The sequence below is a fragment of the Poeciliopsis prolifica genome, unplaced genomic scaffold (genome assembly GCF_027474105.1).
Source record: "Poeciliopsis prolifica strain line A6 unplaced genomic scaffold, Auburn_PproV2 SCAFFOLD051, whole genome shotgun sequence".
NCBI lineage: Eukaryota > Metazoa > Chordata > Actinopteri > Cyprinodontiformes > Poeciliidae > Poeciliopsis > Poeciliopsis prolifica.
This window is the reverse complement of record NW_026562426.1, coordinates 2,514,163-2,538,575: the sequence shown is the minus strand read 5'-3', so window position 1 is coordinate 2,538,575 and position 24,413 is coordinate 2,514,163. Positions and strand designations below refer to the sequence as shown.

Below are 24,413 nucleotides of genomic sequence, written 5' to 3'. Positions count from 1 at the left end.
ACCTCAAATAATAAAACTGAAATGACCATGAAGGGTTAAACCGAAACATAATCCAAAATGAGATGAGAAACAAACCCAAAAACAGAATCCTGACGTTTATTTAATCCTTTGTGACAGGTTCTCACTGGGCTTTTATCCACGCTGACGGGCAGAACTCTTCCACGTATCATGGCTGAGCGATCAAGGTTTGACGGGTCCAGTTCTTCAGTTCAACAGCTTGTTGTTAACCCACACCGTCCCACAGCTCACCTCACAGCGCGGGTGAGATATGAGCCACCTCGGCTGGTGAACGCAGCTCCATCGATGTCCTCGCTTTCGACAGAACAACCGGACACCGACTCCATCTCGGAGGGTAATTAGTGGCCCAGCTTCTTTCAGGGCCGGTCGAGGCAGACAGGCGGAGGGCGCGGGGTCATGGGTGCCTGAACCCCGAGGCAGGAATTTGGAGAAATGTAGAGTCTCCCATCGGAGAAGGAGGGGATCTATCTTTGGAAAAGTGTCGAGACGTGAAGGGGGAGAACACATCACAGACCTGCTCTAGATCTTAATCTCCACCAGAGCTCAACTTCAAATCACGGCGCATCGATCGCGTCCAAGCACAGGGAAGTCGAAACTCTTTTACTTTGCTATTACTCAGCAAGTTCCCATCAAGGACATCGTTCAGGAACAAAACCCAGGAGCTGTGCTGCATCTGGATATGCAACAGAGAGGCAAAGAAGTGTTTGCCCTCTATTGGATGAATTCTAGTTTTGCTTCTGTTACAGGTTATTTCTAACACTGCAAAAACAAAATCTTACCAAGTATTTTTGGAGTGTATAGTTTCTAGTGCAAACATCTTGATGAAAGACCAAACTAACTCACAAATGACTTTTTAGCACGATACCACAGCTTGTTTCAAGGAAGTAATTCTGGATTAATATTGAATAAAACGTCCTAGTTTAATTGGCAGATTATTTGATGATTTCAGTTAAAACAATTTTTTCCTCATATCATAAGTGAAATAATCTGCCTGTTGAACTAGTGTTTTTTGTTTGTTTTATCAATATTAAGAAACAAGGAACAAAATACAATTTTCAAATTATGATTTTAATTAAAGTGGGACAAGTTTTTCAGAGCCAAACTCTCTTTGTGTCAAAAATGTTTATTCTCTGTGCCAGGGGTGTCCAAAGTGTGGTCCAGGGGCCATTTGTGGACCTTAAAATGATTCTGTTCGGCCCCTGACCAAAGATCCACTACATTGACAATTTGGCCAACAAAACTGACAAACTGAGTCAAAAATATTTGGAAATGGTTTCCTTCTTTTAATAAGGCAACAGTTCAAAGCACTTTTTATGTTTTGGATCTTTAATTATGCACCAATTTCACAAAAGAAAAAATTATTGTTGAACAGGTAAAAGTAAAGAAAACAAACCCTAATAAATACCTTTTTGTATTTTTAAGTATTTTGGGGTAAAACTCAGTAAGTTTGCCAGTTTTGGCCATGCTGCCTTGATTATTCCATCCCAAAACCTTAATTTCCTTTTCTTTTTGTCATGTTGAGGTTGGATTTGATGAAGCAACCCAGGGCTTTGCAACAGGACTTATGACAAAACAGTTCTGACCTTTGTCCCACTTTAATCTGAGAATTCTGATTTTTTTTGGCTCATCAGAATTATTTGTTTTCTAGTCTTGCAATATAAATAAAGATCACATAGCACCAGGATGGCCAGACGACTCTTGACATGCCTCAGTCAAGACAGCAATGGCGAATCAGAAAATCTTTCCGTCTTGCATACAAATGAGCATTTCTACATAAAATTAAGCAAAGACAAATATCTGTGGAAAAAAAATACACAAACTCATTTTTTTAAAGTAATATCATTCTTATTAATCACAAACATTTTTAGAACAACACTTATTTCAACAGCTGCTGCTTTTAATACTGAGGAATCATTTGGAAGCCATGAGAGAACATCATGGCGAGGTTCTGGTCACACATAGCGAGGCGGCCATCAACACTGAGCAGCCAGTAACTCATGCAGCAAAGGATCACCAGCACGGAGTCTCATTCAGTGACAATGCGGCAGCTTGCAAAACGCAGCTCCACGTCCGAATTCATCTCTCCTCAGGCAGCGGCGCTGGAGTTCCCCACGTCAGACACCACCAAACTTCTACTATACGGAAGTACTTCAGAGGCGACGTGCAGAATAGAAACAAAACAAAAAAGGCAAAATCCAAGATTCTCAGGAATATTTTTCTACAGGCTGCTATCGAGTTATAATAACAATAATAAAAAAATCCCTCCTTAGGTGATTTCAGTTTCACTTCCCCGCTTTGAACCCCTTTAGGAAACTGCTGTCAAATTTGTGAGGGAAGGACGGATCCTGTGTGACGGCAGCGTTTGTCTGTCTCTGCTGGGCTCACGATCACGGTATGGTGAAAACGGCACAGCGTTCACTACAGGACGGCCAGCGACACGAAGGGAAGCGTGACAAAAACAACGGCGGCGTCTGCCAGCGCTCTAATCACAAACGTCTAAACACTCCTTTCTGCTGTCGCTTTTGTCTGCCCAGCAGATGCTTTTGTCACGGTTTCCACAAAGCAACAATATATATCATCTGACATCAAAATTGGGTCCTCGTTATGGCTCCGCTCAAATACATACTTGACAAAACGGCGCAGAGGAAAACAAAACAAGAAAAACACGACAAAAAAAAACAAGAGCATCTCAGAGAAAAGGAGACAATAGCTTAGTCTGTGTGGCAGCTTTACATTCTTGGCAATAACAGCACCTCTTTAAAGTTCTGAAGGAGAGCAGACATCCACCTCAAGATGCACAGGACTCTAAAGTTTCACTGAGAAAATACAGTTTGATAGATTGTTTTTTCTTTTTTCTTTTTTTAAATACAGGAGAATAAAGACATCCCATAGTTCTAAACATGAACACTATCTGCAGAGTGAATCAACACACACGTTGCACCATCGATTAGGTAAAGACAGCACGCTGTTCCAGCGTGAGACCACCGTGTGGTACTGTGTTCAGAGGGTTCTATCACTAACATGTTGTCTTAGTGACAGAACGTTCTCCGCCGGGTTCGGTTCTCTGATCTGGCTTTGTGAACACCACCGTAGGCTGGGGTTGGCGTTGGGCTTCAGGGTGGAAGGGGCTGAGGACAGGCAGCGGCCCGCTCCCAGAACACAGCCTGCAGTTAAAGGCTCCTGCAAGAAAAAGGAAAGCCATCAGCACAATGGCAGCCGCACCAGGTGGACAAAACAGGAAACCAGGATGTCAGATCTGAGCTCTGCACTTCCGCCTTCAGCAGGTCTGATGTAAGAATGAAGAATCATGGGAAATATGAAGCACCTGACTTAATAACAGGTCAACAATGTCTTAAATAACCCATTTGTGAGGGGGAGCCATTGTAAAGTTACACTATAAAAAATGAACTGCAGTGTTTTGGTTTCTTTAGCCTCTCAGACAGTGGGAAAAAAAGAAGTGTTCATTTTTCAAAGTCACATTTTCACCAAGTTATTCACAAACTTATAATTATCAGAGTTCCAAAGTTAATATTTAACAAAGCTTTAGCTAAAAATATTTATTTTAACTACATATTTAGTTCCAAAGTAAATATTAAATGTCTACATTAGGTGTGACCTCAATGTTTAGATTACTAACAAAATATTGAACATGCTAATTAACTAACTTGAAAGATTTCAATTAGTTAGCAAGCTAAATATTTAGCACTCAGCTAAATATTTAGCTTGCTAAATAAATATTTAGGAATAAAACTAAATACTTAGCAACTGAAATATTTAACTTTCCAACTGACTTAAAACTTTAAAAAGTACTTAGCAAGCTAAATCTTTAATTTACTAACAAAATATCTAGTCAGTAAGTTAAATGTTTTACTTGCTAACTAACGAGCTAGCTACAGAGCTAGCTTGTGAATTAAATAGATTGAAACTGACATCAATAAAAATATGAAAAACATTGTGAAAACATGACTTTGAAAATTGGAACATCTATTTTATTTCTCTATGGCTAAAGAAACCAAAATATTGCTGTTAATTATTTTTACTCTATAATTTTACAAATGACAACACATAATTTTGACCACAAAAACAAGATAAATGTGCAAATATTAGCCAAATTGTAAATTCTTCCAATTTACTAAGCTTAGCAAAAATATTCAAATGTTTTTCTTTTTCTCTTTACATGTTGTAACATTACAACCACAAGCATCTCTAACAAACCTCTAAGACCTCCACAGAACAGCCGGGTGTAAAATAAAATGAGTCCCCACACAGGTGGACTCTGTTTAGTGATTGGGAAGCTGCTGAACACACTTTTTTTTATGGGCATCATAGTAATGTGGGCTGAAACAAAGTGCAGCTTCTCTGCTACTTCACAGCTATCTACAGGCTTGTGTTGGACCGACACATAAAACCCAATGAGGTACATGAAAGCTTGTGGTTGAAAATGTGGCAACGTTCAGCGGGAATGAAGGCACTGCATTCTAACATCACTTTATTACGAAGTCAAAATGTCTGAAGGCAGCCAGAAAACATTTATTATTACTGCAATGTTTTCAAAATGTGTGGATACATTTTTGCCCCACAGCCTCTTTATTGATGAATATGACCATGTCATTTTGCATTCTAGTTGTTTAATTAGCCTATTTAAGAAAACACTGGTCTCCAACTTAGCAGTAAGATAATTCTCTGTGGGGGTAAGATGGTACAAAAGAAGAAGAGTCATTCCTCCAAAGGGAAATTAGGCAAATTTCTTTCCCGTCCATTATCTCCACTTGCCTTTTTTCTTTTAATACACTGATTAGTTTCACTTGTGAAGGCCTTTAAGAATTATTCAAATCAAACAGCCTGGGAAACGAAAGAACGCAATTCGACTGAACTGCTCACAACTCATATTTATTTATACGCGAGCTGTGATTGGAGCCCGTAAGGAGTCATTGATGTTTTTCAAAGAACCAAAAGCCACAAAGGCTTTCAGAAGACCTAAAGGTATTTCTGGCACAGTTACAGTTATTAAAGCTCACTTATTGATCTCTTTATTTCCAAAATAAAATACTAAAGGAAATAAATAAGGCAAAGAAATGGGCTTAACAGCACCTGTGCTGCAGTTCGTGGATAACATGTTCTTGGATATGACCATATCTGCAGTAACATGTTGCTGTGCTGCTGGTTGACCTATGAAAGATGATTCCATTGCGCCTCATTTATATTGAGTGCTACAGATCACTATTTTGTTTGTTTTCATTGAAAAAGTGGCCCATACAATTAACCTGTATTGTATGGGCCAACTTACAGGTTGTAAGTTCGTAGGTCTATGGTACCATATGGTTACGGTCAACTACTGGTATCACGTAACACTGTCCACTGATTGGAGGACCGAAGAAGGTCACTGCTTGAAACACACAAGATGAACTAGTGGGTTATGTTTGACGTCACAGTGGTAGTTACAATGCTACATGTTTGAATTTAAGCCCTTCTGCCCAGTGAGAGTCAAATTGGCAGTGGAAAAGCTCTTCTAACATGCAGACCTTAAAACAGCGTACCGACCCGTACCGACCCGTACCGACCCGTACCGACCTATGCCATACCGCTACGTGAACCAGGAAAGGGTTTCTCTCTAGTTACTGTGTAAACCTGACCTGTTTCTAAAGATCAGTCAGTCAGTCAGAAGTGGCATCTTTCAAATTATTGCAGAACACTGATTTCCAGAGTTTGGACCAGAACTCAACTCTGGATCCTGAACCAACATAGTTCTAGAAACCACATCAATGGAAAGTAATGCAGCTCGTCTTAATGAAGTGTATCTGATTCTACTGCCAATAAACATTCATCCAACTGCCTACTACAGTTCACTTTGACTTTTCACACAACACAAATCAGGCTGATTGTATCACAGGTTGTGTGTGTTTTCAGACTAACCAACTGATCATTTGCGAAAAAAGGTGTGTAGCTTTTAACTTACTATGGTAATCTCAGCAAAATACATGCGGTAATAAGATACATGCCTCGTACTCTGAAATATTATGCATATCATAAACCTCAAATCATCTTGAATATAAAATTGAGTTCACTGAACTCTGCTGGCTTAACCAAAGTCACCAAATCTCAGCCCAGCACAGTGAACCTCAGCCTGTTTGCAGCTCGGTGTTTACAAGTCTATCTACATACATGCAAGACTTTCAAGGATTTTTCCACAAAGTACATCTCAAGTATTTGAAAGAAAATGCAGTTTGTGAAGCTGGAATACCAAATCAAAGTCACTGACAAGCTATGGACTGGCTTTTGAAAATCAACCGATCCAGGAGTGCCGTTTCATTTCCTTACTGGTGGTCGACTGCAGGAGTTTTGTTTCAAATAAAGTAACTACAAAGTGCAAACTTTTGCATGTCGTCAGAGACCTCTGCATCTGCTGTGTTTGGGATGAAGAGAGGATGCGTACCTGACACAAAAATAACTCCCAACTGCACAATTCTGCCAGATTGCTCCTTCATGTCTTTAGAGCAATACGCTTCATGAATGGAGGGCAGAAATAAAGATGATGGTAAAAGTCAGATAACTGCAGAAGTAGAGGAGATAGCAGTGCGTCAAGACTTTTCCTCTCAGTGTTTTACACGTGGAAGAACATCTGGTAGGCTCTACCAGGAGCTGCAGCCTGTCTGCTCTCTGCCTTGCCCAATAGATATCACAGAGACTTCAGGAGTCATCCAGAGCCAAACAGGTAGTTCTTAACAAGCGAAAATCAATTACTGCTACGGGAGATCTGCAAAACGTGGAGAGATGTCAACCACAAGTAGAAGAGGAATGCAATAACAGCGTCTCTCTCACCTGGTTATAGATGGACATCAAATACTCCCTCCTCGACCGTCTCTATGTCCTCTTCTGCAATGACTGATGGAGACAGAGAGAAAGAAAAGACTGAGAGCGCGGAACACCTTTGCGCCATTCTGGTTCAATTATCAGGAAATTCTGTGTCCTCCAATCAGCCAGAGAGGAAAGTAGTAAGCTAATTATATTTAACTATAAGATCAAATATAAAGTCTCGCAAAAAAGGCACCTGGCCTGAATCTCTCCCGTCATTGTGGAAGATTCACCGAACAGAGAAGTGTGTGATGCTGGGAATGTTGCACCAGATTGGATACTGAATGAATTCAAACTCAGAAATTTTGAGATCAATCTAAGAAATGTTCGTGAGGGAAAAAAGCTCAGGAAATGTCAAAAATCTTTGACTTCTGAAACTCAAAGGTTTTTCTAGAAAATTTTAGGGATCAATCTCAAAATTTCAGTTATTTTGAGCAAATTTTCAACTTTTCAAATTCAGAACTTTTCTTGATTTGTGCTAGAAATTTTCCGAGATTAATCTAAAAAATTTCAGTTATTTTGAACTTTTCAAACCCAGAAATTCTTTTACTTTGTCCAGAAAGTTTCTGAGGTTAAACCAAAACATTTTGGCGTTTTTGTCATAAATGTACCCCTTTATTTTCCCATCTACACTGGCGCTAATACGCCGTCGTCCTCACCTGTGTTCTGCAGGCTGGGCGGGGTGTTTGCGGGTGGTGGGAAGCTGTAGGACCGGGCCTGCAGGGCAGGCGGAGTCTCATGGCTGATGCTCTTGGTTCTCTTCCTGCACTCCACGGCCAGGCGGCTGCGGCAGGCCTTGTGGCAGTTGACCCCGCAGGCTGCAGCCGGGGGTGTGACACGGCGAGCGAGGGACGCCGGCAGGGACAGGTGTCGGGAGAGGAGGAGAAGACGGCGAGTCGGGTGGAGCGGCAGGGAGGATCGGCGACAAGGGAATGTCCATTTGTTTGGGGTTGCGGGGGAATGAAGACGAAAGACAGGGTCAGACAACGGGACGGGTCCAAACCGAAGCATGGGGGTGAATGGGCGAGCTAGTGGTGACAGAAAAGTGCTTTGGCACGGCATGCAGACACACGAGCACTGGCACACACACACAGACAGGTCAACCGTACTCAACAGTAACTCCGTGAACTGGGAAGAGTCTGAGAGGAGCGGGAGCAGCAGTGGTGGGTCATCCAGCAAGATGAATATTTACCTTCAGTTATATCAGAAATTATTCGTGAGTCTTGAACTTTTTCCCAGTATGTCATGTTATGCTTAGAAACTTTTAATTTACACATTTTGGGCAGAAACTCTCCATCCACTCAGACCTAACTGGAGCCCAAGGTGGATCGATATAATGAGAAAATGATTGATTTCTAGAGTGGATCAATACCACCGTGTTAAGATTGATATTTTAGATTTACATTGGGACTTGAAATTTTATTTTATATTTGTGCTGCAGTTTCTCAACTCAACAAAACATTTACTTTTGACTTGCTTATTTTCAATGGTTTTTGTTTATCATGTTAATATGTTCGGAAACACATAGAAACTATGTCAAAATTCTGTCCTTGGTTTTAACAAAATAATTCAAAAGAAAAAAACTATAAAAACACCTTAAAGTCAGAAGTTTCATGATATATCAAACAAAATGGTATAAAGTATTGATACTGCCGTCGGTACTGGCTCTGTATTTACTTGATATCATATTAATACCAAAATCATGCAGTATCACTAATTTGAGCGACACCAGTATCCATGCAGGTTAGGGACCACAGCCCGCAAAAAGCTACAATTCACAAATACTTGGTACTCCCTCTAAAGCTGCTTATCGTAATACTTCAAACACCAAATTAACTTCATATGCATTAATACACAATGGATACCATCAAAATTCAAAAGCGAGCATCCACAATCTTCTTTATACTGCTGAGTGGTACAGCCAATCTGATTGGCTAACGACAGCACTGCCTTGATTCCTCACCTTTCCAAGCTGCATTTTCTTTCTAATATTTTCAATATGATCTAGAAGAAAAAGAGCAAAAAGGAAACTTTGCAACTAATATGAAAAACCCATGATTTTGTGAATACTAAACCGCAAATAGGTAATTGTCCTCTAGAGCTATAAGATGCAATATATTTAGCTACCAGTCTGATACCAAATTAGTAATGGGCCAATATTACCGATATTGATACTTTTTATTATTCAAGTGTGGTATATTAATGAGCTTCTGACCTTTAAGTGTTTTTTATTATAATAATGCTTTTGAATTATTTTGTTTAGCCCTAATATAGAATTTGGGCAAAGTAATTTACTTTGATAACATATCATACAACATGACTTGTGTGCATTTTTCTTAAATAAACAAAGTGCAACAAAATTATGATTTGAAAGAAAATTGAAGCAATACAAAAAATTGTACAAAATTTCAAAAGAGAATATGAAACTATAGTATGTGATACTGGATACTAATAGATACTTTGGATCAATTCACCCATCTCTAACAAAAACTACAATCCTCTAAATGTCCAAAGCTTCCTAGCACAATGTGGCTCTACAGAGTACTGACACACTGAAAGCCATGTATCCGTTTTGTCCTACTCCACCGAAACACACTACTTCACGTTTGATGGATAAAATCCTAATAAAATCAGTTGAAGTTTCTGACAAAATGCGAAGAAGTTCTAGATGTGTGCATGGCTCTCTGAGACTCAAACAGCTGTAAGTCGAATGTCTGAGAGACAGATATGGGAGTCGGATCAAATATTTCTCAATAAAAGAAAAAAGTGAATGCTGTTGCTGCAGAAATGTCAAGCTAACTGAAAAAGTCTGCAAACCCCCCAAATCAGGGCTATTTCTGTGGCTGTGCGTTGGAGTAAAAGTTAGAATGAACTGTGACAGCATTGCACCCAGTCACACACCTAAAGGCTTCCTATAGTTAAGTCTGAAATGCCTGACATCTGCTGCTCCGACACACACCCAGCAACCCACTCGCAGTCAGAGTCCTCCCACTCCTGCAATGCACCACAGTGGGTGATTCATTTCAATTACACCCCTGGCGCTCTGTCTCCCTCCCTGAGTACAGCCTAACAATGGTAATGGGGATGAATGGCTGTGGGCCTCTCTCATTGACTTCCTCCGGTCTCATTAATGGAACAAGCCAGAACACACTGAAACTCCCAGTCAGACTACAGGCCTCTGAGTGGAGAGGATATTGGAAAGTGTGGCGGTAGCAGGGGGGTTGAATGGGTGGGAGGTGTGTGTGTGTGTGTGTGTGTGTGTGTGTGTGTGTGTGTGTGTGTGTGTGTGTGTGTGTGTGTGTGTGTGTGTGTGTGTGTGTGTGTGTGTGTGTGTGTGTGTGTGTGTGTGGTTGTGTGTGGGTGTACCCACTGCAGAGACATCAGTCCTTTTTATGGGTGTGATTGTGTTTGACCCGCACTTAGCCTTCTCTGTAATACCAAAAGCCAAATGTGGACCGTCCTTTTATCTGTTAAAAAATGTGAACTTAGATTGATTTCACTTTCTTAAAGGGGAAGTATTGTGTTTTCTACTCACATAGCACCATTTATAGCACAATGAAGTAACTACCTTACTGTCAGTTACAATAAAAATAATAAACAAAAGTGTGAAATATTGCATTCTGTAAATAATGTATTACTGAAATACTGAGTGACTTAAAAAAATTGTACATTTCACAAATTTAAATTTTTTGAGATGTGTTTGAGGGGGTTTTATTGAGGGATGTTGTTTTTTGGGGGTTGGGGGAGGTTTACCGCTATTGCACATCTTAAAACTATATATTGACATTATTAGCAAGACATCTGAAAGTGCCTGGAGAACATCAAGCAAACCCAAAACTTTCAAGTTTTTCCACATATTGTCTAGTAAAATCAACTATGAATACACTTTGACCTACACTAGTCAGTTAGATGCTAACCACCAATCCACACTTTCCAGTCCTTTATTCCTAGAAGGTTTTTGGAACCACAGTTTCCCTGTTGCTTCACATTGCGGTACTGCTTTGTCTTTGCAACGTGAAACAAAAAGAAGTGGAAAAGTTCAAAGGTTTTGGAATACTTCTGGGATCAGTTTGTGCTAATGAACAAATTAGCCTTTGAGTAAACACGTCTATTTTTCTTGTCTCCAATATTCGAGGTGCAGAGCGTTGTGAAAACTGCGTCTAATGGCCCCGGCGAACACTAATTACCCTGGCTGCTATGCAACGGAAATGTTTGATGAAGGCTCGCCAGCGATTTAATAAGCAATGGTTAGCAAACCTGAATGCCTAAATGGATGAGGAGGATGTTAATAACGAAATGATATGTGGACGATACAAAAATCTCTGATTTTTCCAGAAAGGACTCACTGGAATTCTTTCCTGTTGTAGAGTTTGGAGAATTTACTGAACAGAGGTGGAGCGGTTTGTTGCAAACTAACGAGCTAATCGTCCAAGCCACTCTGAGTGTAGACTAGCAGAGGGGTCATTTGTCTTCAATCGCCTCCCACTAAAACCGCAGCAGACGAAAAACTTCCCGAAACCTGCCATCACTCCCTGAGTTTTTCCTCACATTCCATTTGCAGTGTTAAGTTATTTCCAGAGTGTAGCATCTGCAGTTCATCACCGGCTCGGCACAAATCACTGACAGCCTCTCCCCAGTGCAAAGACGAAGGCTAAGTCAGTGTTTAAGAAGGGAGTGTTGACGGGTGAGGAGGTGTTGGAGGTATGTGTGTGTGTGTGTGTGTGTGTGTGTGTGTGTGTGTGTGTGTGTGTGGTGTGTGTGTGTGTGTGTGTGTGTGTGCGTGTGTGTGTGTGTGCATGTGTGTGTGGGGGTGGGTGTGTGTGTGTCAAACACAAATCTATACGGAGGCCGGAAGGGCAAATCCAGGCTTTATGTGTGCACATGGAGTAAAACAGAATGATCCTGTACAGCTGGTGAGATGGTGGCTCTGTGTGTTCTTGACATTTACTCTGTATATACGTATATGAGTTAGAGGGGAGATCAATGGGATCAAGAGATTCTCAGGCGGCCGCAGTCTGCCGAGTGGAACAAGAACATCTGCTCAGAGAATTGTTGTCTTACCTTTACACTTGTAGCCTTGTTTGTAAAAGCCCCATATCTATAAGAAAGAAAGGACAAGACACAGAAAGAAGGCGGTTGGTGAACGGGTAATTACGACACCTGAACGGAAATGAATGGAGAAAACACAGCGGTATGCAGTGACATGTTAAACTTTATCACATTCTGCCAGCTTCCACAAACCACAAACGTCAGCGCGTTTTGTTGGGACAACTTTAATTAGATTATAATAGTACAAGATTTAGAGAATCCTTCATAAATAAAGATCAAGGAGAAACCTTTGATCTTTTTTCTTTCCCTTCACAATAATGCACCATTTTGTGTTGCTGTATCAAATAAAATCCTCCCAACTGTAACATTATGGTAAAGGCAGTAGTGGACACACTCATGCACACTTAGTTTCCCCTGAATACATTTTTCCAGATGGATTCAGAACATTGTAAAAGAAGTTTACAACATTTTGCAAACTTTCAGTTGAACATATTTTTTAATTAGTTAGACGTTTATATTCAGGAACAGGAAGACGTTCAGCAGACCCCAGGAAGGCAGGTAAATTAATCATGGTCAACTTTCACCTCCGCCTATAATGGAACTGAACAGGTTCAGTTGGATGGCAAACTTTGCGCAAGAGTATTGAATGTTTTTTTTCTTGTTTTTCAAAAACAGAAAGAACACAACCATGTTCCCTACAAATATTCATTTTAAATAGAGGCTATACAGAAAAAAACATTCCATAATAAGGCTTTCAAGTGTTTCACTTGTACAAAATAAAACTCTGTCCAATTACAACTGAAAGAAAATAGTATTTGGAATTATGGTAATTATAGTTCTCAAAGAGAAGCAGCATCCTCATTTCATTCCACCTCAGCATGATCCTCCAGCTGCAACGTGACAGATGGGTCCCGCAGACCATAATGACGGATGTTTGGTTACAAGAGTTTTATTTTTTATGTCCCCTTCATACACAGTAAATGCCGTAATTCAGAGCCACATGGAAGGAAAGTTAAATTCCTTGTTTGTGTACATAAACTTTGCAATAAACCTGATGGAAATATAATGAAAAATGGAAAAAAATGGAAACAATTGGCTCATTTCATAGTTGGCAGTTTGGATCTTTAAACATCTTGAACATTCCAATGATCCTCAGACCTACGACTGATACATTTCTAAAAGTGGGATGAACTGTGAACAGCAGAGGCCGTTTCCTTCTGCTAGGACTGCTGACATTTATGCCACACCAAGTGCTAACAACATGACAAAAACAGACGATGCTGAATATGAAGATGATGAATAGTCAGAACACCAAACCAAACGTCACATCAGGACAATTTGTTCAACATAATAATTCAGAGAAACACGTCAAAAATGTTCAGCTGAGCAACGGAGAAGATTCTGCACAGAGAACAGAGAGTTGGATGAAAGAGGGAGTGGAGCGAGGTGTGTGTGTGTGTGTGTGTGTGTGTGTGTGTGTGCATGGGTGCGTGCGTGTGGGGGTGTGTGTGTGCGTGCGTGTGTGCGTGTGTGTATGTGTGTGCGCGTGTGTGTGGGTGTGTGTGTGCGTGTGTTTGGGCAGGAGAGACTCAGGTCAGCGATGAGGAGGACATGATGACGTGATGCTGCAGAGAGCAGGAGAGGGTAGCTGGGGACATCTAGTGACACATTCAGGGAACAGGACAGAACAGAATGACACCAAATCGAAACAATTTGAATTTTACACGATAGACTAACATAAAGCGGCACGTATCTGTACCTAGAAATGTTATTCCCTGTGCTGCTCATTTCTACTAAGCCAACAAACCGTCCCCTAGGTGATTTCTAGACAGTTTGGGATAGAAGAGTTACAGAAAAAAATGTAATAAGGACAGATAGGATACATAACATTGGAGAAATAACACTGTAAAGTTATTATTTAGAAGTAATAAAGTCAGATCCAAACAAATAACTCAGTAACTGAGTGGGGATGTCTAAAAAACGTGTAATAGTGGAATATAAGTTCAGTTAACCCTGAGTATCTGATTTTACTCAGGGGTATTCGATTAAAGGGGCTGTCCTCATGTGCAAGCCATTTATGTCAGATTTTATTAACTGAAAATATTCAGAATCAGGTGTCACTTGTTGTTCAGGAGACTTCAGGAGATTTTGGTGAAAACGGTGGAGCCACTGCCTTCTGTTTCTAATCTCTTACAATTTTAGCTTTTGCTGAGCTGCGAAATTAAACGAAAGAAAATCAAACGCGCCCAGTTCAGTCCGCTTTAATGAGACTCCAGTTCGTTTGTCTAGAAAGTCCGGTTCGTTTGGGAGGTGAGAATGTGTACTGGAACTCTGATGTGGACCAAAAACTCTGATGTGTCTTGGTTTGGTTGAAGTGAACTCTGGTGGGGTTTGAATGCGTATGTGGATTCAAAAACAACAGCGCAGGGCATTCTGGGTAAATACAACCAAAACAACCGTCCTAGTTTTCCATTGCCAGGAGAAACGGCTCGTGGTTTTTAGGCAAACACAAAAGAAAAGTCCCAGACCTGCTCAAATCTGACACTGCTCCATTTTTGCTAGTATTACATGTAGAAAGAAGTTGGATTTATATTTTCTTCTGACGTTTTTATGTTGTTTCCTTCAGTAGTTTTTGGTACAGCGCCACCACAGGTGAGGAGTTGAACAGGTCTTTCTAAACGTTTGGGAGGCGAACCATAACAGCCAGAAATGGTAGGAATGCTGCGATTTTGGTTCCCAATCAAACCGAGTCTACCAAACTGTCAGGTATCAAATCACTCTAAAAATGTGTTGAAAACAGACAAAAAAAAAAAAAAAAGTAGATATGCATATTAAAAGACCCATTCATATTCAGAGAGATGAGGTGAGACTGGGGCCAGAGCAGAGGCAGAGCAGAGGGGGCTGGTGGAGGGGGATCCAGATCAAGCGGGGTGCAGGGGTGAAGGGGCCGGGGTGTGTATGGGTGGGAGGTTAGGGCTGGAGTGGGGGGGACAATAACATGAAAGAGCCGAGCTGGAGATCACACACAGCACTGGCACATCTGAGGAGGCACAAATATCCTGACCTCTCCACACTCCCACAACTACAGAGAAGCCATAAGAACAAATACGCCGCTAGCTACAAACGTACAGACACACATGCACACACACACACACACACACACACACACACACACACACACACACGCACACACATCACACACACACACACACACACACACACACACACACACACACACACACACACACACACACACACACACACACCACACAGGCAGGGCCTGCGCAACAAAGAGAAGACAAACATCTAGACACCGGCATCATCACAGCTCAGCCTACACACACTGACCTTTGCTGCTGTTGGAGTCGGTGAAACACAATGAAGCTCACACAGGAGTCAGAATTACGCTCACTTGTTAGCTTCAACAGCTGACTGCACACTTATTGGTTTAGGTGACTTTTCAGCTTTACGACAGCTTTTAAATTAGCATGCTAATTTTACATGTATTTAAATGTAAGAACAGTTAATCTAAACTCAGCTTATTCTTTTTTCAAGCTGACCATTTTTAAAATCCTTTCTTTTATTTTTCCACCCAACAAAAAGTTGCGGTTGAAGCACATCGATCTGCAAAAATCACAAAACAAGATCTTTAGCCACTGCGGGCTTTAGCAGTTTTTTTACATAGCCTCTCTATTTGGAGCCTCTTCCGGTTTCCTATCAGCTGCAGCATCACCAAAACAGGACAGATGACCTGCTAAAAGCTCACAGTGACTCAAAGATACAATGTTGACCTTTCCCAGCTGAGAACGCTCCAGAACAATGTGTCTGGAACAATGTATATGGAAACTACCTTGATTTTTCTCATGATGCAGACCAAAACAGTCTGGATGTGATGAAAGATTTATGATGCAGATGGATCTTAAGAATTAATGTATCTATTGCTGACATATGCAGCCTGTGGCATTCAATGACTTTGGCCAAAAATAATAAAAATGTCATAAATACTTTAGCGTACCAGTTTTTTCTAGGCGTTTTTGTCCTAAATATACATACATTTCTGCAAAGAATGACCCTATTTTTTATCGTTTCACTTGAAATTTAAATGTTGCAAAGCAGAAAATGTATTAAACCTTAAAACAAAAGTAAAAAAGTCTTTCCTAAATTTTGGGAATTCCCTATAGTAGCTAACATGAAAACATGTTCCAAAGAGTTGGATTGTAAAGGTTGCAAAACCCTGATTTATTACCTGCAAGCATTTGGGTCTGACCAGGGCAAGTTTAGCCTTTTCAAGAAGATTGTAAATGGAAGAGGGAGCCATATGAAAGATAAAAGGAAATAAAGTGTTGGAACCAGAATGTTGAAATGTGATTGGTAGATTGGTAGAAATTTTATCCAAGCCTCACAAAACCTTTGTGTGAAATTGTAAAAGGAGACTTTAAAACGTGTATAAACCTGCTGCTTTCATGTTCACATTGTCGCCCCTGGAGCAACTAATCGGAAACAGCAAGGCTGGCAGGTCAGACCTGGAAACATCGACGTTTCACTTTCAGAGCTACACCGGTTTGGCCCGCAGCGGTCACGTTAACACAGACAGGCCCAGCAGCAGTGGGCTGCTTTAGCTTGTTATCTGATTTTTTCTTTTCTGTCTTTTTTTTCTGAGGTCAAATCATGTTAATCTATCCAAAAAAATAAAGGATGCTCTCAATACTTCCCTCCTCCATGGATAAACCTTCAATAATTAGCGGCGGCATGTGTTTGCCAGAGCATCTGATCCTAATGAATGAGAGAACAGGGTCTGAAATAGAGAGAGCTCTGACTGAAGCGTGTGCTCTGGCATAATGTAGACATATTTTATTCTATTTAAAGAAAAAAAATGTTTCTGTGAAATAAGCTAATCGGAACTGTAATTGATCCACCCACTTAATCTGCTAGGCATATATAAACATAATGTGTGAGATGTCAAGCAGGATCTTCTCCAGAATATTTTTCAGCACATTCTCAGAATAAGTCTCATTGATCTTATTTGAATAAGTAAAAATGATCTTGTTCTGAATTAAAGTACACTAATTTTAAGGGATTTCCAAGCAGAGCTGTTGCAAAAAGCAATAAAACAATTAATTGCACGATAAATGAAAACAAACTCAATAATTTCCACTTGCATGATATCTTGTTTTTCTCTTTTTCCACCTAAAACTGGATGATAAAAATCCTCAGTCTAGTCAGTCGCTTTTGTTTACACAGACTATATTTTATGCGTTATTTCATTTATTGATTTTGGATATTGTGAATGTCTTCCATTTCCAGTGTTAAATGTTCATTAAAATTTAAAGTTCATTTGTCTTTGAGAATATGTTCTTGCATTATTTATGCAATAACCATTATATCACTTGAAAATGGCCTTAAAATCCTCATGTTCTCTCTCTGTCTTTTCCCAATCACTTTATTTCAATCAAGAAACATTAACAAAATAAAACAAAACCATGGAGATGAAGATATGAACAAATATAATAACTAAGAGCTTCATAAAACAAGTAAAATATAATGTAAAAATGAAATTGGTGATTGAGGGTTGTAGTCTTTGAAGGGCAGATAATTTCAAATAAAGTTCGCATTAAAGCGCTTTGACATTAGCTTCCATTAAACTCCCTGCACTTTAGGCCTAGCACTTTAGGTTTAATGGAACAAACTTTTTGAAACCAGTCACTGAAAGAAGTTTCCTTTCCCACAAACTGAACATTCCTTTTTGATGACTAAATGGTATGTGTGGACCGAGTCTGCCCAGCTCGTTTAGATTTCATGCTAACTAAATTGTGAGAAGCTCAAAGAGACTCTGAGATGCAGTCTGTCTTACAGACACACTCCGAGCCTTTAGCGTCCTCTGGAGATGCCGACACACACATTCTGCTGTGTGTCCGCTCGCTCTGTGTGTTTAGTAAAACTCATCTGCGAGCCATTAATTAGGACCGAAGGAGGCTGCAGGCGGAGCAGCACAAGATTCAGATGACCTGTGTGTGTGTGTGTGTGTGTGTGCGTGTGTGTGTGTTTGTGTGTGTGTGTGTATAAAACACTGGGGGCGGGAGGGAGTGTGAACTCTGCAGTGTTTACTGGAGGCCTGGCTCCATTCGAGCAGCATATTTGAAACAAGTGCTGGGATGAAAAAAAAAATTAAATAAATACCAGGCTGCAGGGGAAAATATTGTTTTTACAGAGGAGCCAAGAGGAAGGCACAAAGCAGGCAGACCAGGATGCGGCTGGTGTATCTACCTCTGTCACACACACACACACACACACCCACACACACACACACACACGGATATGTTCAAAGCACAGAGTCCTTATCTCTCCATGCTCTCTATTCTGAATTTCCCCTCAGGATGAGTGGAAAATGTCAGCCTCCCTGAAGAATAAATGTGTGTACAGCAGCAGTGTTGGAGTTTTAATGAAAGTCTGTGCATATAATCTTCTGGGCACTCTGCCGCCTGAACGCAACACAAAGAGACCAATCAGAAACATCCAGAGCCGACTAAAGCCACACTCCTCTTCCTGACTCACAACACACACACACACATATATATATATATATATATATGTATACATGTAAATATATATATCTATACATAGATATATACATATATAGATATAGATAATTCACAACATAATTCACAACAATTCACAAACATTAATTTGTGAATAAAATATCACTTATTCGTAGGGAGACTTTAGAGACCAATTAACTAAACAGTGGTGATTTCAGATTTGACAGGAAGCCGGAGCGCCCGGAGAGAAACCTGCAAACAGGAAACCTGTCAGATCTTATCCTTATCTTATCCTTTTGTCCCATAAATTTAAGTCAGACACATTTTGGTCCCAGTCAAATTTCTCCAGCCTCAAAATGGTTACTAATTACTGAATTTAATATTTTTAGCTCCTCTCCAAAGGCACCTTTATCATCTTCCAGAGGAGGCGCTGGAGAAACAGTAAATGATGATGTCTCATCATTTCTTGACTTCTCATAAATGTAAATCAATCTATTTTGGAACATGTCTTCACTGCGGTCACTGTCTGCAGTGAAGACATGCTCGTCAGCCATCACGGTTTGTTCCCCTTTTATTAAACAAGAGTAGAAGTTGGTTGGCTTTGAATCTCCACAGATAATCGAGGACAGGTGGTACCTCTCCGTTCCACATTCATTCTGCAGGAACATCCATGGTCTGATTGGCAACTACTTGGTGTCACCTGGTCGACCTATGCAGAAAAAACATCAGCACGTTGTTATCAGCCAGGCAGTGTTTTTTCTGTAAGGTTGACCCGCAGCCTGAACAGCAACGTTTGCCCCCCAGATCCAACAAACTGTTAAAAAGTGAAACTGTGTCAGAACGTTGCGGGTGGAAGGGCAACCAGGGGCCGTTGTTCAGTAGCTCAAGGAAAGTAGTTTTACAGTTTGAGCAAGAGTTTTTGTTGTATAACTCCATCTGTGTCACCACCAAAAGAATCCAACCAGACCAACAGGGACTCCAGCAAACATTTGATGTCAGTCCTTTCCCACGTCTGACGGCAGTTTCTTCTCTCTCAGTCTTTTTGAGAAGAATGTTTGCCGGGCTGATGGACAGCTGAGAGGATGAGACTCACACAACACGGGACGGACGATGTCTCCAGAAAAACCCCTTCCTGAGCGGGACACCTCCTGGTGATGCTCAGGTTTAGGACACTCTGGAATGCAGCGTTCACCCAGCTGTTGTGGAGTTTGTTGGAGAACTTAAAAGAAGTTCCTCCGTTTGTCCTTGTCCTGCACCTGCTGCCCTCTCTACATCTGGGATATCCAAGCCAACGCTCTGAATTAACGTCCGGGAAACAGTAAACCTTGAATGCAATGATAATCCTACCTGTTCTTTGGGACAAATTACTGACTCCGTTTTTGTCTGAAATAATTTACCCGTCCTAGGAACTTAATATTTGACAGACGCTTGTAAAAGTGCTCTTCAGAAAACTCTTGTCTGGAAAGGAAAGAGATGGAACCAACGAAACCAAAGCTTGAGCTGTCACTTCAGCCACAGCTTTGCCTGCAAGGTCAGCCGCAGACAAATCTTCCCCAGCCAGGTCGGTTTGTCCAGAGACAGTACCGTCGTCCTCTGTACTGTCTCGTATAGTCCGAGTCGGGTCAGAGTCTGAGGTCCCACAAACATCTGTCGCCTTTTCAGAATAAACCTTCACAGCCGGGTCTATTCCAGGATGTAGACATGTGCAGGAACCTCCACAGTGTCAGTAAAACAGAGTAGGATGCCTTAGTAGGTGCGCGTGTGCGTGTGTGTGTGTGTGTGTGTGGTGTGTGTGTGTGTGTGGTGTGTGGTGTGGGTGTGTGTGTGTGTGTGTGTGTGTGTGTGTGTGGGTGTGTGTGTGTGGGGGTGTGCATGTGTGTGCGTGTGTGTGTGTGTGGGGGGGGCGTGGGGGCGTGTGTGTGTGTGTGTGTGTGCGTGCGTGTGCGTGTGTGTGTGTTTGTATGCAATCTATATGACGACATATACACACACAGAGGTGACACCGCCACAGAAGAGGGTTATCATTTCACCCAATTACCTTTCTTCTATGTTTCCCAGAATGCAACTGGAGCTCAGAGTAATTGGCATTGGTCTGACCTGACACGGAGGAAAAGCCTGGGAGAGACGCTCCATCACGACTGTGGAGGCAAATAATGATGTGCAAATAGTCCCCCCCAACCTCCCCAATAGGTATGAGATGACATGGAGAGCGTGTCTGACCTTTGACCTTTGAAAAGAAATGACACCAGGTATTGACAGACGGGATGAAAGCGATCAACAATAAAATATGGACGAATGAAGCAAAGATCGATACGTCCTGAAAGAGCAAAACATAAAACAAAAATCATTTTAAAGATCCACTGACATCAGTTACAGACGTTTTATGTCAAGTTGGTGATAAATTGGTTTCTGAACTGAAAAAGATTTTTAGTTTTAAATTTAAAAATTTTCCAGTTGAAAAGCCATCATAAGTGATGAAAATATATTTTTTATATAAGAAGGAAGGAAGAAAGAGAAAGAAAAAATAAAGAAAGTTACAAAAAGGAAGGCAGAAAGGAGAGGAGGGAAATGAAAAAGAGAGAAAGGAAACAGAAAGAGGGAAAGGAGCAAGGTCAAAGGAAAAGATGTGAAAGGTAAAAAATCCTACAGAGGAACAAAAGAGAGAAAGTTGGAAAATTACAAAGGACTGAAAGAAGTTAGAAACAAAATCTGGAAATTCAAATATTTTTCTGTATTCTTATTTTTTTTTTATCCATAATTATCGTAGAAAATACTGAAACTAAATCCACAACTTTTGCAGATTTTATACGTTGCAGACAAAACTCAGACGGTACTGATGAGCCAAAACACACTCATCAGAAATGATCGTGTTCAAAGTGACATGAAAAACTCATGAAGCCAGAAAAAGACTTTTCCAGTAAGATTTGTCCTCTAATGATTAAATATTTGAACATCAGCTTTGACACTTTCAGCAAAATGTTGGGATGAAAATATCTTCAGCAAAGACTTGTGGTTTTTTTTCTTAACAGCACGGTTTCTACTGTGTGTTAATGCGCATTAAGATATATTTGGTGATAGAAACAGTCAGAATAGTTATAAGAAAGCACGAGAAAATGGTTTAAAAAAATAATGCCGATTTTTTTTCTAAGTCAATGATAAATCATAATCAAAAATTTTCATCCCTCCTAAAACCAGAGTGAACAGTGTAACATCTGGACTGTGGCAGTGCAGAAAAAACACATCATTCACTGTGACAAAAAGCGATATAATGAGTAAGAGTAAGTTATTAGTGGTTTCTTACAAAGCCAGCGCAGTGCTCGCAGAACGTTGGCTTCACGTAGGTGGTCTCTGTGAAGGTATGGATGAAGCCCATCTTGCAGTTCAGCAGAGAACTGGCTTTCAAGAAGAAGTCGATCATCTCCTCTCTGCTGATCTTCCCGTCTCTGCGATCGAAGGCAAAAGGAAGAGGCCGACTGTAAAAACACACCAACGTTGCTCGCTTTATCGTGTGTGTCATCCGCTGGACTCTCACTGGTTCTTGTCCAGCTCTCCAAACTTGCTGAGGTAAGGGAAATTGTTCCTGATTGCTTCAAACTCGTCCCTGGAGATGTAGCCGTCACCATCTGTGTCAAAGTTCTTGAAGACACTCTGGAGGTATAAAATTAAAAAATTAGAAAATGCCATAAAATTTGTTGAACAAGTGCAAGAAAAACCTGACAAACTGTGTGTGACTAAAATTAAAAAGTAGGTTAATAATGAGAGAATAGTTCAAGAGATAAGATTATCTAAATACAAACAATATTTTACAGAAAATGAAGTCTTCAAATTGTTATTTTTTACAAACTGTTTTAAACTGCCTCTAATCGGTGTGGAATGACATTATTATGGTTTTTTTGAGCGATGGCAGTTTCTTGTCACCCCATCTAGTTCCTGGTTTGCTGGTTGCTAGGCGACTGGACATATACCAAGGTAATGGTAGGAATAAATCTCAAGACCTGTGTGTATCTCTGCATCGCTCACGGTTTGTCTCCGCGGTAGATGGGTTAGGGTTAGGATAGGGTTAGGTTTACAAGGATGAATCTGTTGTCTCGTGCCAATACAACTGGAGTCAAGAATTACTTCCTTTCTTACTTCAAAATCAGTCATTGGTAAATCCTGCACTTTTATATGCAGAACTCATGATCACAGTGTTGTCTTGTTTCACCAGACAATGTCAGCTGCTGACCAGGTTGCTCATTTGATTCTTTTACTCATTATAGAAAATGTTAAAAATCTTCGCGCTCCCTGAGTGAAGCCCCCTCTACCTTCTTCAAATCAAATGAAATTAGTGCCAAACGTTTGTGCATCAAACATTTTTGTTTGTGCCGATGTCATTGTAAAGATAATAAATGTCTCCAGAGGTCATGAAAGGTCAACCAGCCCCTCCCACATCTACACATTTCAAACACAACAACTTTCAGGCATATCTTTGAAACAGATGCAGCACAAATGGACATTTTGTTTTGTTGATGGGCACCAACTTTGTTTGATTTGAAGAAAATGTGCATTGGGAGTAGTGGGGGGTTGGAAGGTGATTGACCTTTTATGACCTCTACAAACATTTATTAATATCTTTAAAAGGATAGTGACAAAATCAGATAATTTTTGCTGCACAAATCAGCACAAACATTTGACACCAATTTTGTTGGATTTGAAAAAAGTGGGAGGTTCAGCTACACACGACTGTTAAAATTGAAAGTTTTTGTGATGTTAAAGGGAAAAGGTAGGGATGCACTAATTCATCGGCCAGCTGATTTATTGGTGCCGATTTCCCTAATTTTGGGAAATCGGTGATCGGCCGAATTTTACATGTGAAGCCGATATTAATCACGATTTTATCTGCCTCGGCAAAGATATTTATATTAACTGTCTTGATCTGCTCTACTGTGAGACAGGTTTGGCTAGCAGAACGGCCCGCCAGATCAGGTCCACATGTTTGCAGTTAACAGCTGTCATCTCACTTTTGTCAACTCATCAACTTTCTTGCTATATTTCCCCAAGATTTTAGACAAAAACAACTGGCATTTGTCAAAATTGGACTCGGCAGGTCAGGAATTTTAATAGATCGGTAATTGGCCAGAAAACTGCAATCAGTGCACCCTTAGGAAAAAGCTTTAAATATCTTGGCGGTTTAAGTCTAAACATCCTTACTGTAACTTGGATGAACCATCTTCAGAAAGCATAGAGGCAAAGTGACCAGAACGCGACACGCAGGCAGAAACTGGGCAGCAATGTGTTAGTGAGGAGAAATATCATGGAATTCTACTATCCCCTGGCTTCCTGCCACAAGATCTCATTCCAACTCTAATAATAAGATGTAATTGTGTGATATTAAAAGTTTTGCCAGACCTGTTGTAAAGAGGTTATATTAGATAAACTGTGGTGCAGCAGTGTATCTTTCATTCGAGTTTTAGCTCCCTGGGTTTGCTGTTTTAATTACTCGCTGACGACTGAAAGGGGCTCTTACTGCAGTGTTTTTCACATCAAGTGCAGAAAGCCCTGGCAGCAGCAACCGGGCCACAATTTTAGGGGAAAACGCTGTAATGGACCGCAGCGCTAAAAGCAGGAAGCTGTCACAGTCATCAGCCGGCCTGCAAGATTTATTTATAGCCTGACAACGCAATGAAACCAAAACATCTTCTGTATGAAACCACAGTTCTTCTGCTTGCATGTGAAAGATCACAATTGGCGATGGACTTAAAATAACAGCGGAGCAAATTTAGCACCGCGATGCATCTGTGAGTGTGGGTAATTAGGACGTGAAATCTTGCAAAAACAGAAGAAAATCCACATGCGATTCCACCAGCGAATGCCTCCATGTTATGACAGTCTGCAAACAAAACACTTTAGTTCCACTCAAAGGGAAACTTCAACTTCTTTTTAAGTGGAGTTCCATGGAGAACTATGAGTAGTTGGTAC

General features: G+C 40.6%; 1 protein-coding gene across 4 annotated transcripts in view; it reads right to left on the bottom strand.

Annotated features, from left to right (window-relative positions):
• Positions 1–1,717: 1,717 nt before the first annotated feature.
• The window catches only part of LOC129378255 (RAS guanyl-releasing protein 2), a 58,062-nt gene continuing 35,366 nt past the window's right edge, over positions 1,718–24,413 (bottom strand). For 3 of the 4 annotated variants that reach the window (XM_055058569.1, XM_055058571.1, XM_055058570.1), the window contains exons 12-17: positions 21,988–22,103; positions 21,757–21,898; positions 11,932–11,968; positions 7,530–7,688; positions 6,838–6,900; positions 1,718–3,198 (exon numbers count right to left, since the gene is read on the bottom strand). In XM_055058569.1, coding sequence (XP_054914544.1) covers positions 6,842–6,900; positions 7,530–7,688; positions 11,932–11,968; positions 21,757–21,898; positions 21,988–22,103 — 513 coding nt within the window. In that variant the 3' untranslated portion in view covers positions 1,718–3,198; positions 6,838–6,841. Of the gene's footprint in view, positions 3,199–6,837; positions 6,901–7,529; positions 8,063–11,931; positions 11,969–21,756; positions 21,899–21,987; positions 22,104–24,413 lie in introns of those variants that run through there. The other variant, XM_055058572.1, reaches the window with a different exon arrangement.